Below are 25,398 nucleotides of genomic sequence, written 5' to 3'. Positions count from 1 at the left end.
ACATGTTCACTCCACACCAATCACCTGTCACCACATACAACCATGCACACACACCTCACTAATCACCACACCCAGCTGCAGCTTGTTACCTGGACTATAAAAGGACTCTCACTCACACCATCTAATCGCAAAGTCTTGTTTACTGCTGTAGCAATTCCGAGCATTTATACCCTGTCTGTCTGTTGTTACTGTTCCTGCCTTCTACCCGTTATCGACCCATTGCTGCCTGTCCTGACCCTTGCCTTGTCTGCCGTTCTGTGAATGATATCTGCCTGCCTCGATCTACTGCCTGTACCCTCACTACGATTCTGCCTATCCCTTGCTGTTCCTGTTTGTTCCCGTTTGACCCTGCCTGTACGACCACGCGCACTGTTAATAAAACACTGCATTTGGATCCCCTGCCTGAGTCTCCTTTCGTGACACCTGGTTTCAACTTAATATTAAAACTAAACTGCCTAATGTTAGCACCCACTCAGTGGATATAACTTAAAACCATTTTGCAAATATATGTCACCAAAGGCATGTTTTTTTTTTGTTTTTGTTTTTTTTATGAAACTCGTGTAAACTATTTTGGGTTAGATATCACCTGTAATCTAGTTAATATTTCCCTGGATTAACTTCTCGAGACACTGCGTTCTGTACATCATTTACATTATAACTTCATCTATTCCCATGTTTTCCCCCACAAAACGAACAACAGTAGTTTTAGCTGCTGACATGAACATATTGTCAATGTCACTCCATCCTTCAGAACATTTGTTCAGACTCCAAATAATGTCACTGAGGTCATTACGGTGTAAGCAGAGGTGGAAATGGCTGAAAATCACTGTGGGGAAGATGTGTAGGAAGATTTGGAAAATGTGCACTGTTAGTGTGCCTCAAGGAACAGGGTTAGGAAACACTGGCATAATGGTTTACTCATACAGTATTTTCAAACTGAAAATCAAGGTTGCCTTTTTATAAGATATTGTCATTGTTTTTATAATATATTGCCATGCATTTTTAAGTTTGTTCTTGTGAACTGATGGGTGGTGGGGACTTATCAAGTGGTTCTGCAATGGGGCCCCTTATGATCTTATATGGGTCCCATTGCACACTATGTACTCCTAGACTGAATGCTACACTCTTAAAAAAAATTATAAATAAAAATCCGTTAAAAATAGGGCACAATGTACTGTATTCATTTAACAGAATTTTTAACAGTTTTCATCTGTATTTTGAATTTTGCACTTGTGTTGTGTTTTAGGGTTAACAGAAATGTCCATAAAATGACCAGGTAATGAACTGCCTGTACTTTTTCCGTTATTTTACAGATTTATTTTACACAATGTATAGGTTTTTGCACATTTTAACAATTTTCTTCTAAACTAGAATTTGAAATGCAAATTTTGCTTGAGGCATATCATATATCATGATGAACTGCATCTGCTTTAGATTTGCCCCATTACTTATTTTGTACTTTGGTTGTCATTTCAGCATTTTAGCTGTCATTTCAGTCAATGAATAGCTTGATACATTTTAGTAAATGTTAAACAGAATTTAAAACAATCATACTGTGAAATTACAGCAGTCAAGACAGCAGGATCAGAGTGAACTGGTCAAAACGGTGTGACGGTATGCCTAGAATCAAAGGACAAATAGAGGAGAGAGGGTACTGGGGCAGTAAAGCAGAGTTTATTTTAGCTGTGGCAGGGATTGTGATTGGTCTGGGTAACGTGTGGAGGTTTCCTTACCTCTGCTACAAGAATGGAGGAGGTATGCCTAAATACACAATTGTTGTTTGCTAATAATGTTGTTTTTTAATAATGTTTTATTGTACTGTTGTGGTCTCAGGGGCATTCCTGATACCCTACCTGGTGTTTGTTGTTACCTGTGGGGTGCCACTGTTCCTGCTAGAGACGGCTATGGGACAGTACACACAGGAAGGGGGCATTACATGTTGGCATCGCCTCTGTCCACTGGCTGAGGGTGAGTCAAAAATGAGTTTTTATCAGTTTTTTAAATAATTTTATCTGCATTCTTTGAGCAGGTGGGATTTGCACAGACAACCAGCACTCACATTTACATCTCAATGTACCAATTGAGTCAATATTATTGTTATTATTAGTATTATTATTAGTATTATTGCTGCTGTAAAGGAGGTGAAATTTGGCACACTGATTGTATTTCTTTAAAGTGCATTTTTATATTGGTCTAATTGAAAATCATGGTTTCCAGTTAAAACCTTAAACAATTAAGAAAAAATAAAAGAAACAATTTTTAAAAGAGTAGTTTCGCTTCACATCACTGTTAATATGCAGAATACATACTGGCTAGGTTTACTGACTGCAGAATTTATTGCGGGATTTATTTATTTTTCTGGTGTTTTTTTTTTGTTTTTGTTTTTTTGTCCATGACAGAAAATATATTTTAACAAATCCATCACAGTAAACAATTAAGGTCTTTTTGAAGAGAATATTGATTAAGTAACATATACTGAAAAAAAAGGGAAAACACAGAATGCCGATTTTGTCATTATACTTTATTTGATGTGTTTTGATTTCATTTTCAGGACTTTTAGTATGCTTATCGTTGTTTCCTTTGTTTCATTTTACCACTGTTTGTTTGTTACTATGGTTATTGTATATCCTTGTATATTTAAAGGTACATTTACGCCATATCGTAATTACTGTACAGTTTGTAAGCTAGGAGTTTTCTGAAAGTTCCCTTGTTTACCACGTGGCCGCTGTACTACCTGACCGCTGTAGATTCATTAAGGCGTTGATAGTGGTGCCACAGAAACACTTAATTCCCAATACGAGGACATTAACAGCTCCGAATATAACGTCATATGTAACATTTTTCTTTTGAACTTGATTTCTTTGCTTTCAATTTATGTAAATCTCTAAATGTGCAATCTATTACATATAATATCACTTTGAGACTACTTAATTTGGTTACTTATTACTCAAAAAATAACCTAATTCAATGGGTCAATAACTTCATTGCTGGTGAAGTATCTGTTTGCTTTTGTCAGGTATTGGCTATGCAGGACAGCTGATAGTGCTGTACAGCTGCATGTATTACATCATCATTCTGGCCTGGGCATTTTTCTACCTCATCTTTTCTTTCAGCTCCCAACTGCCATGGGACAGCTGTGACAACACCTGGAACACAGGTGATAATTTGAAACAAAACTCACCTAAAGAAGTAACATCTGCTGAATGTATCTAAATATGCTGAACCATGTTTTCTCCTCCTCCTCCTTCTTTGTCTTAGATGACTGTGTAAATCTTGCTGCAAAGAATCTGACCCTAAACTGGACAACGCTGATTAATTCAACCTCTGCAGTTACTGAGTTCTGGAAGTAAATAAACTGACCATGATAACAATTGAAAATAATAAAATCAAATCTTGCAAGAACATTCCAAATTATTAGCAAATTAAAAAGCCATATTGTTGCTCTCTCTCTCATTAAATTTTACAGACACAGAGTGCTGGCTCTATCTGGAGGTATTGAGGAGGTCGGTAAAATCAACTGGGAGATTCTTCTGTGTCTTATTGCAATGTGGATCATATGTTATTTCTGTGTCTGGAAAGGAGTTAAATCTACAGGCAAGGTGTGCAAAAATATCATTAAAGAGAATTTTTTCTTACCACAGTAAACATTTCTCAAAATGTCAAAATTCAATTATTCTTGGTCCTTGATTGTTCTGCATTTACAGTTATATTAATTCATATTTGTATTCATTATTAGAGAATGTCAGTACAGTATTTTGCCTGTTTATTGTAATTGGTATACTTATTATTATTATTTTGCAAATGCGTGTAATTTTACCCTTTCTTGTTTGTGCCTGTACTGTAGGTGGTGTATTTCACAGCTACATTTCCTTATGTGATGCTACTGGTGTTGCTGATTCGTGGGTTGACTCTTCCTGGAGCTCTGCAGGGTGTTGTATTTTACCTGTACCCTGAACCGGCTCGTCTCGCTGACCCACAGGTAACCCCACCATCTGCCCTTTCCTGGCATCAATAAACGTTATACAAAGACTAGATCAGTTGATATTTCTGTATGAATATATGTTTTTGCATAGTATTTTTAATTATATTCACAACCAGTAAAAAGTTTCAAAACAAAATTGAAATTTTGCAGACATAAGACTAGTATTAATATTACAATTGTTGAGCCCCTTCCCAAGTCCTTAATTCTAATGTGTTGTGCATTTAGGTTTGGATGGAAGCAGGAGCTCAGATCTTTTTCTCCTATGCTTTAGGAACAGCCTCTCTTACTGTATTAGGCAGCTACAATAAATATAACAACAACTGCTACAGGTTAGTTCGATATTATTAAAAAATATAATAGTTTTTCAGTACTTTTTTTTTCTTTTCAAGATTCTCTTGAACTATACTGCATGTATACTGCTGCATTTGTTTAAGTGCTTTTTCAAAGGTATCCTTACTTTAGGGTATGGGGTGTCTAAGTCACATTAACTAATCAGTGAAGTGTACATCAGGGTTCATTGTTTGGCCCCCTCCTCTTCTCTCTTCTACATAGCATATAATCTATGCACACTGATTTGCGTACCAAGGACTTGTATAATCTATGTTTGCCCTATCAGGGACAGCTTATGGCTTTGCCTTCTGAACAGCAGCACCAGTTTTGTGGCTGGTTTTGCTGTCTTCTCAGTCCTGGGCTTCATGGCTCAAAAGCAAGGTGTCCCCATTGAGGAGGTGGCAGAATCAGGTACTGCAACATTCTCATGGTTTTTTAAAAAGATTTAGAATAGTAAAATCTCAAGAAAATATCATCTCGCTGTCTTTTTTTCAGGTCCAGGACTAGCATTCATAGCTTATCCACAGGCAGTAGCTATGATGCCTTTCCCTCAGTTGTGGGCTGTTTGTTTCTTTATCATGATTATTTTGCTGGGACTAGATACACAGGTGAGCTAAAACTCAAACCCAAATTCTTAATCAAAGGCCATGTTTAAGGGGTATACTGATATTAAAGCCTTCTTAAGTTGGGAAGCTGTTAAGTAGATGTAATATACAAGACTTCATGAAATACACTTGAAAGTGTTTCACAATTCTAATACACTTGTGTTCTGCATCCCACAAAGTTTGTTGCGATGGAAGTTTTCATGACATCAGTGATGGACCTGTACCCTATGGTATTGCGCAAAGCTAGACGTCGAGAAATATTCCTTCTACTTTTCTGTCTTGTTTGCTTCTTCAGCCAACTTGTCATGGTTACAGAGGTTTGTGTTTGTATAACTTGCTTGCTACACACTTTAACATTGTATGCTGTATACTCTTACAAGTTACTACTTTTGAAAATAGTAGGCAGTATACAGTGCATATTGTGCAGTATGCATTCCAATTCTTTGTGTTGACTTCCACAAGTTTGTTCTGTTTGAGTTGTAATTTTGCATTGTGACCTACAGGGGGGGATGTATGTATTCCAGTTGTTTGACTACTATGCTTGCAGTGGAGCCTGTCTACTTTTCCTCTGTGTGTTTGAGTCTTTGGCCATGGGTTGGGTTTTTGGTGAGTTGCACAGAGGCTACAGAAACTGAAAGTTGTAAAAAAAAATATGTAGACTTACCGTAAATAGTATGTAGTAGTATACAGAACTTCCCTCCAAGTGTACAAAACGATTTAAACAGCTTGTTCCATACTACCATAACCTTCTGATGTCAGCCAGATTTATACATTTGAACAGAACCGCCCACATTTATGACCAACAATAATACCTTTCTGTATTCAGAATCTTATCCTACCTAGTCTTGATGAAGTAATAAGGAGAAAAGAAGATATGTGGATTTTGTTCAGTCATGTAACTCTAGATTGCTCTGGCTGATAGATCCTTAACATGCAATCTGCAAGCTGTCTCACCACTACCAGAGGGCACAAGCTGATTGACCTCTGCCAATTCTGCAGCCAATGGGATTGCTCAACATTTAAATAGTTTGGTTTAGTATTCACTGTAAATTGGTCCTTCAGACCTGCCTAGATCTACTATGGGATTTATACATGTCTATTCATGTAGCTGCATATCTTACATGCTCACAACATTGTTTATATATAAATATATATATATATATATATATATATATATATATATATATATATATATATATATATATATATATACATATATATATGAAGAGTTCAGATGCAAAACCCTCTAAATCCATCAGACTTATTTTCTTTAAAATGAGCATTTTTTACCAGGCTTTTACGATCAAGTTCAGGAGTTTCATTTTAAAGGTAATGATAAGGTTATTAGCAAGTGAATAAAATAACTTTTTTTCAAAAATGTCACTCTAGACAATTTATTGGTTTTTAACAAGTTAGATTTTCCTTTGCGTCAAAACCAGCTAAATCCACTTGTGCTTTTTTGGCAAAAACCTCTAAATCCACCTATTTGGGACAAGACATGGTAAATAGTTGAAAAATCACTAAAGATGCAACTAAAAACCCTGAAAAAGATGAGAGCACTTATCACTTAAAAAATAAACAGTAGACAAACCTCTTTACACAGGGATCTAACACGTCTCTTCTATTCAGCCTCCACTTTTTGCCTCCTCCGTTTATATGGCACAGCTTCCATATGCGACAGAAGAATAGCATCTTGTTTGACTTTGTCTTTGGAGAAATAGAGCTGTTGTTTGATGTATAATAAATCCGATTCCTTCAAAGTAACGGCACTGCGCGAATAACTGTTATGAGTGCATGATTCAATTGGACAAAGCCATTTCCACTGTAGGCTATTTTGCCTGATGACAGGCGGAGTTTTGAGGTAAATAACGTTTTCTTCTGCCATTCAATATTAGTAGGACAGGCTGATCCATTTCATCGTACTCCATCTTTTATTTTAAAAATCTCAATCTGAATCTGACTCTGAGAAAAATCTCCTCAGCGCCGCTATATTGAAACCGCTCGGAATCATATGATTCGATTCGCGCCTTCTGATTGGTTCTCGGAATATAGCGGCTTTTGCTGCCAAAGGGAAGTGGCGTCTAGAGGCTTTTGCCAACAAACTGATATTTCTGAATGGGCTGACGCTGCGATTTAGAGGATTTGAAGCACGTGATTTGCTGAACGTGTACTACGTGCCGTAAGCATTCGTTCAATGTCATTATCTCATTTTTGACAGAGATGGCATTTAGCGGCTTTTGCATCTGAACTCTTCATATATATATAATGGCAGTAGCAAGTCCATACTTGTTCAGCAGTAGCAAATCTAGTCTGCCAAGGCCAAATACAGTACATTAACATTGCCATATGTATTAACATGCCAAAGCTTCTCTGAGTGTTCAAGTCATGATTGAAATACTACTATTGTGTTGTAAAATCTGTCAAACCTTGTTTCTGGCTGTGTGTAGCACTGCCACTCTGCATAGCCTTCTGAAGGATTCTAACTAGGGATGCACCGATACCAATACTAGTATCGGTATCAGGCCCGATACCAAGCTCATGTACTTGTACTCGTACTCGTAAAAATACCCCCGATACCAAAGGCCGATACGTGACGTAACTGACAGAATTGTCCATGCACAGAGACACCGGCGGTGGCAGCAGCAGCAGCCTCACAGGTGTGGAAATACTTCAAAACTAGTGATGACAACACACACATTGCAAACTGCATGCTTTCAATCACAATTCGTCATCGATTAGTGAAGATGGGATAGGCAGAATCGCGCTGAATGACACAGACCAGAAGCATTCTCTCTTTCTTGCATGCAATCCCAGTTCTCCCAGAAAGCGCGCGATCGGTCATGCACACATAGTTGTCAAAATATCCATCGTGTGGAGTATCTCATATAAGTACAGTCGGTTATGGCTTAAGTGGACATAAACTTTTGGGTGATAACCGGATATATGTCAGTATCCATGGATTCAGTCTTAAAGGGACTGTAGCCTATATTTGTCATTAATGTTAATAAAACAACAAAATATGTTAAATAAATGTATACATGGTAAATAAACCTACTGTATCTGAAAAACAAGTTTATTTAATTTGTATCTCTATAGTATTTGTTGTGTTGTTTGTAATTTGTGTGTAAATTTCTTTTTATATAACAACAATTATATATATTGGTAACTATGCCCTTTGAAGGTTATTGGATACTTGAAATTGAAATTTTTGTTCTTTAAGTTTGTGACAAGCACATAAAATTATTTTGAAATATTCGGGAGAAGTTCCCATTCTGTCAGAAAATGTACTAAAGGAACCAGTCTCTCGAGACTGGCCTCTGGTGTTTTTTAAGCACTTGACTCGGCGCTCTGAAGCAGCGAACCGGCAGAGAACAGCCGAATCAAGTGATGACCGGCCCTCCTCGGAGGGTCGGTGGAGATCGCTGCGCCCTGAAGCACACTGGGTGGCAGGATTAGCAGAACGGCCACCAGAGGGACGGGTGGCAGATATTTTAATATCCGACCCTCTCCGGAGGGGGCTGCCCTCATAGGTCCCAGGCCACTGGCGTCAGGACCTCTTCGAAGCCTTCTTGGCAATAATGACGATCCTCAGATCCGCCTTACCCCTTGAATACTTCAGTTGTGTTGACCGCCCCGGTCCCCAAGCTCTCTGCGGGGGAGTATGGGTGGCCACACTAGCTTTTTGTTGCGCCCTTTGCACCGAGGAGCTCGTTAACGGCCGAGACTGCTCCCACTCAGTCTCGGGGGGGAAGGACATGGCAGGGAAGAAATCTTTGTAATGCCGCTGATTGCTTTCTTGTCTCCTGGAACCTCTCGACGACCAATGTTACAGAGTAGCCGAAGAGGCCCACAGGAGACAGCGGCGCATCCATAAGAATGCTTTTGTCTCTGTCTTTGATGTCCGACAAATTGAGCCATAAGTGCCTCTCCGTGGCCATAGAGCAGCCTATTGACTTGGCCGTCTCCTTGGTGGCCCGGAGAGCTAAATCAGTAGCTTTTCTTAGCTCTTGTATGCATTCAAAAGTTGCTTCCCCGCTATTATCAATTTCCCCCAGCAGGTCAGCTTGGTAAGCTTTGAGGATCGACATTGTGTGGAGGCATGCTGACGCCTGACCTGCTGCCAAATAAGCTTTGCCCACCAAATTAGTGGTTTGGTGGGCAGCGTCTGGGTTTTCAGGGACGATGCAGACTCAGGCGAGAGATGGCTTGTAAGCGTCTCTTCAACCCGAGGCATCACCCCATACCCATAGTGTTTCAGCCCCGTGATGTTACTGTATGTAGATGTTTGGGGGCTTAAAACATGATATTGGACTGGTCTCTGCCACAACCTTGACACCTCGGTGTGGAGGTCGGGAAAGAAGGCCAGTCCCAGACACTGAGGTAGCGACCAAGCGGGGAGGAAGCGCTCATCAAGCTTACTTTTTTGTTCTTACTTCGCTCCTCTCCACAGGCCATTCAATATTTAATTTTTCTACGGCCCTGGTCACTACCTCTAAGAGCTCCTCATATGCTGGAGATGAGGATGGCGAGTCCTCGTCTCCAGCCTCAACGCTCACCACATCCACCTCCTCAGAGCTGGATTGATGAAGTGCCGATGTCTCTCTTCGGGGGGAAGAAATCGCAGCGCGCGCTTCCACCACCAGACAGGTGAAGGCAGAGATAAGGCTGGGCCCATCTCTAACCCCTCTGTCAAATCCATTTGTGAACCCCACGAATGGAGCTGCCCCTCTGCCGCGACAGCAGCGGGACCCGATGAGTGCCCGGTGTGATCCCAGTGTTCTGAGAGTGAGCTTCTCGCAATGCACGCAGACAGCTCCCTTGAGAGCTGCCTGGGCATGCTCAACTCCCATGCAAACAACACACATCTCGTGAGTATCCCCACCTGTGATAAACTGGGTGAAAGGATGAACACAAGTGAATTGCTGCTTTTCCGCCATAATATTGTGTCTAATATATATTTATATATAGATATGTGGTGTGAGATGCTCTTGTCCTCAGATGAAGAGATCATGACTTTTTGTATATAGACAGACAACACCAAATAAGACACACAAGATAACACTGAGCACTTGCTGAAGACAACAAAAGCTAGCGTTCTTTGTTCTGGGTAGCTTTATAGTTTCCTGGTCCGCAGAGGCGTTCCCAATGCGTAATGATGCAGCGTCGACAGTTCCCATGAAAAGGAACTGCAACATCAACAACATATCGGTATCAGCGAGTACTAGAAAAAAGTAACGGTACTCATGCTCCGTCCTAAAAAAATGGTTTCGGTGCATCCCTAATTCTAACATTAAAAGGTTAGTTCACCCAAAAATAAAAATTATGTCAATAATTACTGACCCTCATGTCGTTCCACACCCATAAGACCTTCGTTCATCTTCGGAACACAAATTAAGATATTTTTGATGAAATCCGAGAGCTCTCTGACTCCTCAACAGACAGCAATTTAACCACCACTTTCAAGGTCCAGAAAGACGTTAAAATAGTCGATGTGACTGCAGTGGTTCAACATTAATTTTATGAAGCAAAGAGTATACTTTTTGTGCTCAAAAATGGAACAAAAATAACAAATTTATTCAACAATATCTTCTCTTCTGTGTCATTACATCCAGCGCTTTCAGATTCTATGTAAGAATGCCGACTCAGTATTGGCAGACGCTATTTTAACAATGTCTTTAGTACCTTTCTCAACCATGAAAGTGGTGGTTAAATTACTATTTATTGAGGATTCAGAGAGCTCTCGAATTTCATTAAATATATCTTTGTGTTCTAAGTAATTTGTGTTCTGAAGATGAAACAACATGAGGGTGAGTAATAAATGACAGAATATTCATTTTTGGGTGAACTAACCCTTTAAGAAATTAGAAACGTCTCGGGTTACAGATGTAACCCTGGTTCCCTGAGTAAGGGAACGAGACGCTGCGTGAAACGCATTGGGAACCTTCTGCGTGATATCGTCATTGAAGCACTCCTGTATCCAACCAATCGTGTAACGAGACGTCAGAGACGGGTGACGTCACGGACCAGGAAACTATAAAGCATGCCCGGCTGCAGAGAACACTAGCTTCTGTGGTAAATCTGAAGCAAGCACTCGCAAGCATGCAGGGGAACGGCAAGAGACGCAGCGTCTCGTTCCCTTACTCAGGGAACCAGGGTTACATCTGTAACCCGAGACGTTCCCTTTCGTGGGAACTATCGACGCTGCGTGAAACGCATTGGGAACGCAATCCCAACTGTGCCGTACTTCAAGTGCTTGTTCATGTTAGCTCGAGAGTACGGAGGAGCCCGGAGTGGAGCCTACATCAAGGTTGTAATATCTGATAAACGTATGCTGGCTTGACCATCCAGCTGCGTCACAAACGTCACTCATAGAGACGCCCGACATCAAAGCTCTTGACGCCGCCATACCCCTTGTGGAATGAGCACGGACATTAAATGGAGAGGCCTGTCCGGCCGCTTTGTATGCTAGTGAGATGGCCTCGACCACCCACTTACTCATTCTCTGCTTGGACGCCGGTCCCCCTTTATTAGGGGAGCCGTAACAGACGAACAGTTGCTCTGTTTTCCGCCACAGGGCAGCTCTGTGGACGTATGCATCCAAAGCCCTAACTGGGCAGAGCAGATTCAGTTTTTCCTGATCCGAGGATGTAAATGGAGGAGGGTGGAAAGCTTGAAGCACAATAGGACCCGGGACATTGGTGGGGACCTTTGGCACATAGCCTGGTCTAGCATGAAGAAATGCTCTCACCATTCCAGGAGCGAACTCCAGATACGAGGGGGCCACTGAAAGGGCCTGAAGATCTCCAATTCTTCTCAGAGAAGTAATAGCAAGCAAAAATATAGTCTTTAAAGTTAGAAACTTTATAGACACCTCCTCCAGTGGTTCAAAGGGAGTCTCGGCTAACCCTTGTAGAACCACTGATAAGTCCCAAGCCAGGATCCTTGTGCGCACTGGAGGCCTCAACCTCAGTGTACCACGGAGGAAGCGTGACACGAGGGGGTCTCGACCCACCGAGGAATCCCCCCCAACATGGTAGGCTGATATAGCCGCAACATAAACCTTCAAGGTTGAGTAAGATAGGCCTTCCGAGAATTTTTCTTGGAGAAAGCATAGCACAGAGCTTATTGGAGCATGAAAAGGGTCTATTTCATGTCGTCTACACCAAGTAGAGAATAGATTCCATTTATAGGAATAAAGCTTCCTTGTGGAGGGAGCCCTGGAGCTAAGTATGGTCTCAACAACCTCAGTTGAGAGACCAGCCTCTATGAACCTGGCCCCCTCAGAGGCCAGGCCCACACTTTCCATAGTTCTGGGTGGGGATGTACTATCGTGCCGCCCGCCTGAGATAGGAGATCTGGCCTTAAGGGAAGCTCCATTGGAGAGCCATCTATCATGGACACCAAGTCCGAGAACCATATTCGGGTCGGCCAGAGCGGGGCCACCAGTATTAGGCTGACCCCTTCTTGGCGTACTTTCTCCAGGACTCATGGGAGCAGAGCGAACGGGGGAAAAGCATACAGACGTAGCCTCGGCCACGTCTGTACCATGGCATCCAAACCCAGGGGTGCTGGATGTGTGAGGGAGTTCCAGAGTGGACACTGGGTTGAAGTAAGCAAAACAGGAAGCAAACAGGTCTACTTGTGCCTGACCGAAATTTTTCCAAATGAGATCCACCACTTCTGGATGGAGTCTCCACTCCCCGGGCCTCGGCCCCTGCCTCGACAGGGCGTCTGCCCCCACATTCTGACTCCCGGGGATATAAGCTGCCTTCAACGAAAGCAGCTTCCCCTGAGACCACAGGAGGATCCGACGGGCCAAGTAATTTAGTTGGCGAGACCGTAGGCCCCCCTGATGATTTATATAAGAGACCACTGACATATTGTCTGTGCGGACCAGCACATGGTAGTCTCTCAGGTCTGGGAGGAAGTGTTTTAGTGCTAGAAACACCGCCATCATCTCCAGCCGATTTATGTGCCAGGAGATATGATGGTCTTCCCAAAGACCTTGGGCTGAGCGACCGTTCATGATCGCTCCCCAGCCCGTGAGGGAAGCGTCTGTTGTAAGCATTGCACGACAACCAGAGGTTCCCAACACGGGACCCTGGGACAGGAACCAGGGGTCTTTCCACATAGTTAGGGCACGAAGGCATCGCTGTGTGACTTTGATCATTCGAAAAGGGTTCCCCCTCGGGGAGAACCCCCTGGTCCTGAGCCACCACTGTAGGGGTCTCATGTGCAGGAGGCCAAAGGGAATTATGTTGGACGCAGCTGCCATTAGACCCAACAGTTTCTGAAACTGTTTCACAGTGAGAGACTGGCCTAACTTCACCCCTTTTACGGTTGACAGAACAGAGCTCACACGGGCAGGAGTCAGACGTGCCCGCATTGTTGTGGAGTCCCACATAACACCTAGATAGTTGGTGATCTGAGCTGGTATCAGTACACTCTTCTTGGCATTGAGCCTCAGCCCAAGCCTTTTCATGTGAGCCAGAACAGCATCTCGATGTTGAACTGCTTGTTGCTCTGAGTGAGCTAGAATCAACCAATCGTCGATGTAATTCAGTATGCGAATGCCCTGGAGTCTCAAGGGAGCCAGGGCTGCATCCACGCACTTCGTGAATGTGCGGGGTGATAAAGATAAGCCAAACGGAAGAACCTTGTATTGGTAAGCTTCGCCCCCGAAAGCAAACCTGAGGAACTTCCAGTGAGAAGGATGGATGGACACATGAAAGTATGCATCTTTCAGGTCTATCGTCACAAACCAGTCCTCGGACCTGATTTGGGGAATGATCTGTTTGAGTGTAAGCATCTTGAATTTTAGTTTTTGTACAGATCGATTTAACACACGTAAATCTATGATAGGACGAAGTCCTCCATCCTTCTTTGGAACTATGAAGTAACGGCTGTAAAAACCTGACAGCTTGCTGGGAGGAGGAACCCTTTCTATAGCTCCTTTCTGCAAAAGAGTCATGACGTCCTGTTCCATAACCAGAGACTGCTCGGGGGTCACCACTGTGGGAAGGACCCCGTTGAATCTGGGCGGGTGAGACCCGAACTGTATTTTGTAACCCTTTTCTATCATGAGCAGCACCCAATTTGATATATTCGGTAGAGTTTCTAGAAAATCTACTAAGGGAACCAGCCTCTCGAGACTGGTCTCTGGTGTTTTTTGAGCACTTGGCTCGGCGCTCTGAAACGGCACGCCGGCAGAGGTCAGCCGAATCAAGTGAGGGCCGACCTTCCTCGGAAGGTCGGCGGGGACCTGACGCACACTGGATGATAGATATGGCGAGGTCCCCGGAGGGCGCTGGAGGGAAGCGGGTGTCACATGTGTTAACACCAGGCTTCCTCCAGACGGGGGCCACCCTCCTGGGTCCTGACCCACAGATATCAGGACCGCTTTTTAGAAGCCTTCCACGCCACAATGACGGCCCGCAGGTCCGTCTTGGCGTGGGAAGGCTTCTGTTGTGCGGCTCGCCCCTGTCCCCAGAATCTACGTGGGGGAGCACGGGCGGCCACACTTATTTTTTGTTGCGCTCTGTGGTGCGCTGAGGAGCTCGTTGCGGGCCGAGACTGCTCCCGTTCAACAGTCTCGGCGGGGACTTTAGACCGGCGGGGGAAGAACCTCTGAAACGCCGCAGATTGTTTCTTGGTCTCCTGGAACCTCTCGACGACAGTTGTAACTGCGTCGCCGAAGAGGCCCGCAGGAGACAGTGGCGCATCCATAAGGGCAGCTTTGTCTCTGTCCCTTATGTCTGAGAGGTTCAGCCACAAGTGCCTCTCCGTGGCCACCAGGGCTGCCATAGAACGGCCCACCTCTTTGGCCGTCTCCTTAGTGGCACGGAGAGCCAGGTCTGTCGCCATACGCAGTTCCTGGATGCACTCAAATGTGGCCTCCCCGCTGGTATCAATTTCCCCCAGCAGGTCGGCTTGGTAAGCCTGCAGCAGCGCCATAGTATGGAGACACGCTGCTGCCTGACCTGCCGCCGCATATGCTTTGCCCACCAAGTTGGATGTAGTTTTAAGGGGCTTGGTGGGCAGCGTCGGTGCTGTCAGGGACGATGCCGACTCAGGCGAGAGATAGCCCGCGAGCGTCTCTTCAACCCGGGGCATCGCCGCGTAACCATGCTGTTTCAGCCCCACGATGTTACTATAGAGTGAAGTCTGGGGGCTGAACACTCGACGTTGTACTGGTCTATTCCAGGACCTAGACACCTCAGTGTGTAGATCCGGGAAGAACGGTAAGCACCGACGCTGGGGTAGTGAATGTGCGGGGAGAAAGCGTTCATCAAGCTTACTTTTCTGTTTTAAGTCTCCCCGCTCTGTTTCAGGCCAACTGATATTTAATTTGTCTACAGCTCTGGTCACTACCCCTAAGAGCTCCTCATATGCGGGGGAAGAGGATGGCGGTCCCTCTTCCCCTGCGTCGACGCTCATCACATCAACATCCTCAGATGAAGATAGATGAAGCGCCGATGTCTCTCCCCAAGGGGAAGAAACCGCAGGGCGTGCTTCCACCACGGCAGGAGAGACATTGGGTCTGGCAGCTAAAGGGAGAGATAGGGCGGAGCCCGTCTCAACCCCCGCTGCCAGATCCATCTGTGAACCCCACGAATGGAGTCTCCGCTCCGCCTCAGCAGCAGCGGGACCCGATCCGCGGGGAACACCGACCGAAGCACCCTCTCTCTTGTCAAAGAGTGCCCGGCGAGATCTCAACACTCTAAGGGTGAGCTTCTCACAGTGCACGCAGACAGCTCCCTCGAGAGCTGCCTGCGCGTGCTCAACCCCCAGGCAAACTACACACATATCGTGAGTGTCCCCGTTAGGAATAAATCGAGTGCAGGGAGACGCACACTTCCTGAACGCCATTATTTATATATATATCGTGTCTTTTTTGTGTATATGTACAGTGTTGTGGAACTCTTGTCCTCAGACAAAGAGACGACAAACAAACACTAAATAAGACGCACAGACAGCGGTAACAATATACACAAGTGTTGCTGAAACTCTTGTCCTCAGACAAAGAGTGAAATCAGGGATGATAATAAGACAGACAAACACTAAATAAGACACACGGGATAACATGGAGCGCTTGCTGAAGATAGCAGAAGCTAGTGTTCTCTGCAGCCGGGCATGCTTTATAGTTTCCTGGTCCGTGACGTCACCCGTCTCTGACGTCTCGTTACACGATTGGTTGGATACAGGAGTGCTTCAATGACGATATCACGCAGAAGGTTCCCAATGCGTTTCACGCAGCGTCGATAGTTCCCACGAAAGGGAACAGAAGTTTTCTTGTCAGGGTCCCTGATCATTTTTGAAAATGATCATAAGAAACTAAATTATGAATTAATTAAATTTTTACTTTAAATTAAATAAATATGATGTATGATATGAGACAGCAATGACAGTATCTAAAATCTCAATTCTTCCCTAACACCACAGGGGCTGAGAGAATGTTTGACGTCATTGAAGACATGACAGACTCACGACCAAATTACATGTTCATGCTGTGCTGGAAATACCTGACTCCTCTCGTGTCCCTGGTGTGTCTGCATTTCATTCATCTCTTTGAGCTTCATGTTTTATATTTGTCAAAAAACCAACAAATCTCTCTTAATAATGTACTGTAGTTATAGATCCCTGGCTAAAGCCATTTCTCACATTCATCTGATTTCTCCTTTTTCTTTTCCATCCATTCTTCACAACTTCTCTTTCTCTTCTGTCCATTTTCAGGTGTCTTTTGTCTGTTCAATGGTGAAGTACAAGCCTCTCACTTTTAACCGCTGGTATGTGTACCCAGACTGGGCGTACGCACTAGGCTGGTTACTGGCCCTGTCCTCCATTCTGCTGGTGCCTGGATGGGCACTGATCCGACTGTTTACTGAGAAAGGAAGCCTAAAACAGGTGAGATTAAACATGATCAAGAGATGAACAAGCCGCTGAGATATCATCAGGGCACGGATTTATGTTTTTATTAACCAAAGCTAAACTGTATAACTTACCAAGAGTATATCAACTAACAGATTAATGTTGTTTCACTGTCTGTCTTGATAGCGTTGGCATCACCTGTGCAGTCCTGACACAAACCTCCCTTTTATCTGTAAGCAAGCTGACACACGAGAAAAGACATTCATCACAGAGATGGAAGACTTAGTCAAGAGCAACACAAACTAAAAGATCCTCAGCCTTACTATTTTTTTCAATTTGTTTTTATTAATCTTTGTAATTTAATCAGCTATTCATGTCCTTGACAAAAGCACACAAGGGTGCCTGAACTGCAAAATGTATGTCATTGAAATGTTAATGTGCTTTTACATGCCTGATACATGCCAGACTTATGTGTTCCTGCAATAGGTTGCTTGCACATGATGTCACGGGGTGGCGCGAAATGCAGATGGAGGGCAGGAAGTGATTTTCTACATAGGGAAGCACGAAATGCCTATGTTTGTGTCGTTTATTGTTGCTCTAATCGATCAAACCGAAAAACCACAAGTAGCTTTTATCGTGTACCAAAAGTTGTTGTTCATCAGGGGAGGAAATGCTAGAAATTTACTGAAAAGTGATTTACTGAAAAGTAATCCTGCCACTGTGGTTGGGTGGAACCGAGTCGGATAATGCTTGTGTGTGCAGTAACCACTTTGTCAAAAGTTAATACAACTTGCATATGCAACAACTAACAATAAAGTAGTATGCCTCCATAGTTTTGTATGCTTAAATTTATTTTCTGGAGTAGAAGGATGTCCGTGCCCAGTTAAATAAAGCACCTTAAGTGTAATTTTCCTTAGTATAAAATATGTTTTGGAAAACTTCACCATTAATGTTACACAGAGCGAGCAGGTTCAATCCAAGTCTTCTAATATTTCATTTTAAGTGTTTATTCACATAAACGTTGATCAAATTACATACATAGCATAGCCTATCTGCATTAACAAATAACGTATCTATGGTAATAATAGAATTTTATAACAGCAAAATCTGGGTTGCTGTCGTGAAACACTTAGCAATACATTTAAGTCATTCCCACAGATAAGGGAAATCGCGTCTTAAGTCTAATACTTAAGGGAAAACTTGAAGCTAATATTCCAGTTCAGAAATTGCTCCTCTGACGTAAGGATCAAGTCCAACATATGTTGTGGTTTTATACATCACTTGTAACAGTGTCTAAACCAATACATTAATGATTTTCCTCCATTTCATCCATTCAGCTTTTCACTTCCTGTTCTCCCTCTGAATTTCATGTGTCATCAGAATCACGTCATTGCAAACAAGCTATTGAGTGTAAAATTGGTGTGCTGACCTTTGTATTGCAGTTAGTTTGCACACCTTGTGGTTTGTGTGTGCTCTGGTGTCAAAACAGTGTTGTAGTCCCTTTGCTATCAGGTAGTGATTTTTCTTCTTTCTTACATTGATTCGGTATTAAAAGGTATAGTATCTATCTTATATTAACTATTTCTATGTTATGGGAAGCTGTAGGGAGAGGTTGCTACTTTTTCTTTTCTAATATGTTTATCCAATGTTTTTGGTTATTCAGAGAGTGGAGGGAAGCTTATGTTGTTTATTTCTCTTTTTTTTACCTTCGTAGGTCATTTAGTTCTCCTTACAATAGTTAGTAACCCCTTTGTTTATTGTTTTGGCTAGACCCTCTCCTGAAGATTGACCTCTTCCATTTTCTTTGTTTAACTAAAATAAATAACTTTTAAATTGCATCATCAAGTGGTTGACTCATATTTCTGGGGCAGAGGACAGAAGGGAATCCTCCACATTTACGTTTCTCGTTTAATTTAATCCTGTTACCCTCTCCCAACCATAGACTACAATGACAATGCATATTTTTCATAGTAAAGATAACTTGATTTATGTGTGCTTACAACTAAATTGTTATAACTTGGTAAAACCTTACAACTGTTAAAACTTAGTAGCAGCTGTTGCCTGAACAAATGGAAAGTTTTACATATTTAAATGTTCTCAAAATGAATTACTTTGCATTATATATTTTACCTTAGGCTCACCAACCATCATAATAAATCATAAAATCTCACACACTGACTTCTCTACAGCATGCCAGTCGAATCAGACAGATCTGGGGAAGAAATGAACAGATTAGAAGAACAAATAGAGGAGAGAGGGCACTGGGGCAGTAAAGCAGAGTTTCTTCTGGCTGTGGCAGGGAATGTGGTTGGACTGGGTAACATATGGAGGTTTCCTTACCTCTGCTACAGGAATGGAGGAGGTATGAGGCAGCCTAAATGCATATTTCATTATATTTGCAAATTGCTGAAAAACTGCTAACATGTTAATGAAGGGTGAGACACTTAAACAGGATTACTTGGCATAGAAATTTATTTAAATTAAGTTTTCCAAATATTGTGCAATTCTTAGTTGTTGAAGAATCTTGTCTTCATACCTTCCAAAGGATTCTGACATTTGTTAAGTTGTGGTTTATCAACAAAGCACCTGATCATGTCAGTTGCTTAATTATTTATGTACACTTTTACTGAAAGATGCATGTTATGTACACTTTTACTTGGCTTTTAGTATGAATATGTTAGTCACTATGTTAATCAGTCACTTGTTTACACATTTACTGTTTTCTACATGGTAAATGGCAGATAGTATAGGGGATAGGTTAAGACTGTGTAAATATGGTTTCTATTGAGGCGAATGAAATCTGGTTTCACGTTAATGTTAATGTTACCGCCACAGCGTGCACACAGTCTCCTCCAGTCCAGAGACACAATAGCACAGAACGGATGATATGCACGATCACGGCACAGACTGAGCTTGGAGCCCTCCCCTGGACAGCATGCCAAATATGCATACTCTTTTATTCTATCTAATCATTTGTAAGTGTGAACTCATAAAAGCCCGATCTGTGGTAAATGGATCTGTGATAAATGATTGTTTTAATTCTCCAAACTGCTTGTCCTGTAGGGTCACATGTTGCCTATCCATGCCACCACAGCCAGTCCATCACAGTGCAAACACACAGACATACACACTTAAGCTGAGTTCAGACTGCACGATTTTCAAAGTAGTCGGGTCACTGTTCTTTTCACACTGCATGACTATTTTGGCCAGCATTCAGTCGCTGCTCTGTTCACACTGCACGATGGATCGGCGACAGAAGGTTTCACACTGCATGACTTTACAATAGGAAGAATCGCCGACAACTCTGTCTGGCACGCAAACTACGTTTCACAACCAAACACACGCGAGATGTGACAAGGAAACAAGTTATTATTATTATTATTATTAAAAACAGTAGCCCGCAAGAAGCTTGCAATACGAATTGCCTGTGCGCTGTTTTGCAGCGAAAACAAGAAAAAGAAAGAAAAACAAGGAAATGGTTGGAGAAACTGTGGATTGGGTGTTCTGCAACAAGAGTTGGAAGTAAATAAATAACTTTTCAATGTGCTGCTGTTGCGGATGGTCAAGCAAATGTTTGTGGTTTGTTTCAGTTTGATATAATTGTAATGTTTATGTGAAACGAAGCCATGCTTGCTGATATTTTGGTCTATAACTCCTCCCCGAACTCCCCGCTGCTCTGTATCTTGATCTCTCATTGGCTGTCAGTCATTGCCGATGTAGTTTTCAGTCAGAACACTTTTCACACAGCAGGATTTTGAATCGCTGACAGGTCCATATATTTAGCATGCCAAATATTTCACGGGCGGCGGCGACTCATCAGCGATTCTCTCAATCACGTCTTTGCTCATTCACACTGCGTGATTGTCACTCACGTGAACGAGCACCGATTTGCCTGTGATTTCAGGCATTTGTCTGCGATTTCTCAACCTGTCGGCGAGCCAAAATCGGGGCTAAAATCGTGCAGTCTGAACTCGGCTTTACACTGCACGTCTTCGAATTGTACGGGAAACCCACACCAACACACGGAGAACATCCAACATAAGCTCAGCTGGAACTCGATCAAGAGACCTTTTTGCTGTGAGGTGACAGTGCTACCCACTGAGCCCCCTATTCAAATTGTGATTAAAAAATATATATATAGAAAGGGATCAAAGTATTCTCATTTTATAATCACTGGAGTGGTCAATCACTTTGGTTCGGCACAAGCTCTGTACTCTCAATTCTCGTTGTAATCACTGAAACAGTCTTCATTGCCTAACGAATCTCATATTTACATCATGCCTGACACTGTTGGTTTTTTGTTCACGCTAAGCAAAATTCTGGACAATGTATTCATGCTTTCAATCCTGGCTACAGCTGTCACTTTAGGCACAGAGAGAAAAAGGTAAGATCCATATGCAGCTTTAATGGGGTAATCCAAACACGTAATCCAAACAGGCAGGAGTCAAAATCCAAAGATAAGTCCATATAAAACAAAGAAAAACACAAACAGAAGCCGGTGACAAAAAGTGAAACCACAATAACAAAAGCAGAAACAAACCAGGAATAAATAGACAGAACTAATGATCAAACACAAAACAGCTGGGTGCAGTGACAGGATAATGAGTCAGGGAAGTGTGTGGGAAGTGTGTTATGGCAAATGAAGTCCAAGGGTGTGGTGAGGAACAGTCCGGGTTGGAGTGCCCTCTAGTGGCTAACTAGGGCACTCCAACTGGTGCTCATGACAGTACCCCCTCTCTATGGAGCGGCTACCAGACGCGGGTCCTGGATGAATGCCAGGGCGGTGCTGGAGAAACTGCCCAGGCGGGTTCCAGCAGGTCTGGATTCTGGGCTGAATGCCAGGGCGGTGCTGGAGGAACTGACTAGGTGGGCTTCAGCAGGTCTTATGGCCTGGGCAGTGGTAGCAGGTCTGACAGCCTGGGCGGCGGCGGCAGGGCAGACGGCCTGGGTGGTGCCGGCAGGGCAAGGCGTTTGGGTGGCGCCGGCAGGGCAAGGCGCTTGGGAAGCACAAGAATGACCTCTGGGGTGGTCTCCAGGCCTACCACGAGCTCTGGGAAGGCCTCCGGACCTTGAGGAATGGAGGAAGCCTTCTTACTCCTCTTCCTCCCTTTACGTGGATGAGGCGGTGGCTCTGTGCCTACCTACTCTGTAGGCACTGGAGGGGGCTTACTGGCTGGAGTGGACTCACTGGCTGGAGCGGGCTCTGGAGCGGACTCACGGGCTGGAGCGGGCTCTGGAGTGGACTCGCGGGCTCTGGAGCAGATTCACAGGCTGGAGCAAGCTCTGGAGCGGACTCACAGGCTTTCTTCTTTGGCATCATTATAACTTAGCCCCACCGCCATCATCCAAAATGTCTGGGTGTGTCCAAGGGTCAAATGAAGTCCAAGGGTGTGGTGAGGAACAGTCCGGGTTGGAGTGCCCTCTAGTGGCTAACTAGGAAACTCCAACTGGTGCTCATGACAACAGTGCTCAATGCTGCAAATACATGTGGTTAAAAAGAACTTCTCATGGAGAAGATCAGTTCATAATAACAACAAATAATACTTATTTCATACGCAAAAATGTTACTCAAGCAAAGAAGTGGGTGATTTACATTATCTTAAAGGTAATACTGCCGTTAAAGTGTTCAAACCACACCATAAAAATGTTCTTGAATTATTACTGCTTTTGATGTAAAAAATCTTACCAACATTACAAGTGGACTTCAAAGAACATAAAATAAGTGCAATTAATGACCCGTTTAGATAATGTATTATTGTACTTGTGTGTTCTCAGGGGCATTCCTGATACCTTACCTGGTGTTTATGATTAACTGTGGGGTGCCTCTGTTCCTGCTAGAGACAGCTATGGGACAGTTCACACAGGATGGGGGCATTACATGTTGGCATCGCCTCTGTCCACTGGCTGAAGGTGAGTCATTAAAAAAATTTAAAAATCAATCGTAAGTCTTGTAAGGATAAATAATTCTTTATAAAGAATTACAAAGATTTAAAAACATTAATGGTGTTTTTTTTTTTTTTTTTTTTTTTTTTAAATGCAAACTTTATATTTTACAAAATTCAAATTTTGCCTTTGCTGAAATTGTACTGAAGTGCCATAAAGCTGGTTGGGCCCCCTGGCTGCTTCCCTTTGGTTGTATATGTAAAGTATATAATATATTTAATATTTGGCCCTCTCAAATTTGCATTTGTCTAGGGTGCTGAGGAGTGCATATAAATCACTTATTTCCAGTTTGGATTCTACTCTTCTAGTCTGTGTTTTTGTTTGCTTTTGTCATGTATTGGCTTTGCAGGACAACTGATTCTTCTGTATGGCTGCATGTGTTACTGGCCTGGGCACTTTTCTACCTCCTCTTCTCTTTCAGTGCCCAACTGCCATGGACCAGCTGTGGCAACACCTGGAACACAGGTAATAAACTAAACAATTAAATAAATAAGTAGTTTTAATTGAATATAGAGGAGAACAACATAAAATCCCTTTTACTCTCTTCAAAAACAATGTAAAAGAAGCGCAAAAGGTACATGCCAGCATGTTGCCAAAGGAGGCCCCGAGGGCCTACCTGTTACATGCGGCGTTAGCAAGCGGCCATTAAGAGCCATTCAGCTAAGCGCTAAAAAACCTCGTATTGAGGGGAGTATAATCCGCTGTGCAATTGTGCAATCCAACAGGTGATGCACTCAGTGAAACACACACTCTAACCAGGGAGTACAACAAAACATCACGTTCATAGATAGAGGGTAATCACAGCCTGTTATCACAGAAACAGGCGTTAACCTGTGGCAGCACATGAATAAGCTCACATATGTGTGTAAGGCTAAAGCTTAGAACCCAAAGCAAACATGAATGCTTTGTAATACATGCCATCCAGACAGGATAAATATTTCACAGAACAGAACTGGAATCTGTAATGAACCCTAGAGAATGAAAGCTAGAATATTTAGCATCGTAATCTGAAACTTGAATATAATTCAATGTGAAGACCAAACCAAAAAGTGTCAAACCAAATTAAAGTGTTAGCTGAGAAGTTACTCTAACATAGGAGGCTACAAAATAGCAGCCATAAAGCAGCCTGCATATTTTGAAAATTAGCCAACCTAATTCTACAGTTATTTTGCCCAAAAGAACCCCTTCTAACTTTACTGACTACATGCTCAGGAAAGCTATACAGGAAAAACAAGGTCTACACTTATTATAAACATAAAAATGCAGCTCGCAGAACGAAGATTTTCCCTCCTTATTAATGCGTGAAGAAGGATGAAATCAAAAGTTATTTTAAGCCTAAAAGCACTTTCACTATCAAGCCAGAAGGCGGCCTTTAGAAAAAATATTATCAAAGGGGCAGCTGACAGCCCAACTGTAAAAGAAGCACCTGAGCATATATATATATATATATATATATATATATATATATATATATATATATATATATATATATATATGGGAGGTTAACGAAGAAGAAGAGAAGAGGGTAGATATAAATCGCCCTTTAAATAGCTGGGGGATCGATTATAAACGCAACAGTGTTTAAATGTGATCACCCATCTCACTCTCGCTTCTTCCTCCTCCCGTCTGTCTGGCTCAGATCCAAATCTGAATGGCCAGGGGGTTTTCCATGCCCTCCCAATCTCAAAAGCTGAGATCAGGAGAGAATGGAAAGTCTATGGGAGCCGCAAAATTCATGGACAGAAAGGAACCGTTCGTCGAGTCGTCGCGCACTGCACCTTTCTTAACGCGCTCACACGGCAGCTGCAGCCTGCCGAAAAGTGAGACTGAAGATCAGAAAGGAAAATTTCTCGACGACCAGCTCTGCGCAGCACCACGGGGAACAAGTGCATCACTGATGTAATTATAGACTCCATTCCAACAAACTTTAAAGGATGCAGCACAAATGCAATAAAACAATGAAACCTTTGTTTTTTGGGGGTTTTTTTGTTAGGTACATAGTGTAAACTGCACAGTTTTATCAGATTTAGCAACAAAAACTATGAAAACAGCACTCATTGAAGCAAAGTGCGAGAGATCACTTTCGTCATCAGAGTGCATTTTTTGGCCTCACTAACCAGATGTGCAGGACAGTTGGACATAGTAGTATTTTAGAGGTAAAATTATATAAATACTGTTCGTTTCTCACACAAACCGATTGTTTCATGTCGTAGGATATCAATGTCTCATCACGAGCCGCAGGGTTTAATTTGGATTTGTCTGTGCATGTTTTTTTTTTTTACTCTTATACATGGAATTCCCATCAACAGGCATTATACGACTGACAGACCGCAAGGAGTTAAAAATCATAATTTGTGTTCTCTGAAGAAACAAAGTCACCTACATCTTGGATGCCCTGGGATAGCAGATAAACATAACATTTTTGGGGTAAACTATCCCTTTAAGGACAGCCAATTTAACAAAAGCATTTAATAAATTGCCTTTATACTTTATAACTTACAGATATCTAAAAGTAGGTTTAAATTACACTCTGGATATCAACTATAATGGATTACTCTGAGAACTACCCACTATATCTAGATATAAACAATGGAATTCATATATGGAATCAACAGCAATTCAAGCACATATCTAACCTTGAAAACATTACAGTTACAATCAAACTTTTTC

General features: G+C 42.6%; 1 protein-coding gene across 4 annotated transcripts in view; it reads left to right on the top strand.

Moving 5' to 3' along the window:
• The first annotated feature begins 1,585 nt into the window (after positions 1 to 1,585).
• The window catches only part of LOC137023111 (sodium- and chloride-dependent GABA transporter 2-like), a 33,316-nt gene continuing 9,503 nt past the window's right edge, over positions 1,586 to 25,398 (top strand). The window contains exons 1-15 of one of the 4 annotated variants that reach the window (XM_067389783.1): positions 1,586 to 1,755; positions 1,834 to 1,968; positions 3,017 to 3,157; positions 3,259 to 3,346; positions 3,467 to 3,503; positions 3,845 to 3,979; positions 4,208 to 4,311; positions 4,599 to 4,723; positions 4,808 to 4,920; positions 5,097 to 5,234; positions 5,421 to 5,523; positions 16,360 to 16,460; positions 16,651 to 16,821; positions 16,972 to 17,017; positions 17,272 to 18,544. In XM_067389783.1, coding sequence (XP_067245884.1) covers positions 1,617 to 1,755; positions 1,834 to 1,968; positions 3,017 to 3,157; positions 3,259 to 3,346; positions 3,467 to 3,503; positions 3,845 to 3,979; positions 4,208 to 4,311; positions 4,599 to 4,723; positions 4,808 to 4,920; positions 5,097 to 5,234; positions 5,421 to 5,523; positions 16,360 to 16,460; positions 16,651 to 16,821; positions 16,972 to 17,017; positions 17,272 to 17,462 — 1,767 coding nt within the window. In that variant the 5' untranslated portion in view covers positions 1,586 to 1,616 and the 3' untranslated portion in view covers positions 17,463 to 18,544. Of the gene's footprint in view, positions 1,756 to 1,833; positions 1,969 to 3,016; positions 3,158 to 3,258; positions 3,347 to 3,466; positions 3,600 to 3,844; positions 3,980 to 4,207; positions 4,312 to 4,598; positions 4,724 to 4,807; positions 4,921 to 5,096; positions 5,235 to 5,420; positions 5,524 to 16,359; positions 16,461 to 16,650; positions 16,822 to 16,971; positions 18,545 to 25,398 lie in introns of those variants that run through there. The other 3 variants (XM_067389782.1, XM_067389784.1, XM_067389785.1) reach the window with 3 other exon arrangements.

This window comes from Chanodichthys erythropterus, chromosome 7, assembly GCF_024489055.1.
Source record: "Chanodichthys erythropterus isolate Z2021 chromosome 7, ASM2448905v1, whole genome shotgun sequence".
Classification (NCBI taxonomy): domain Eukaryota; kingdom Metazoa; phylum Chordata; class Actinopteri; order Cypriniformes; family Xenocyprididae; genus Chanodichthys; species Chanodichthys erythropterus.
Note: the sequence above shows the minus strand (reverse complement) of the source record. Positions and strands in the feature narration are given on the sequence as shown.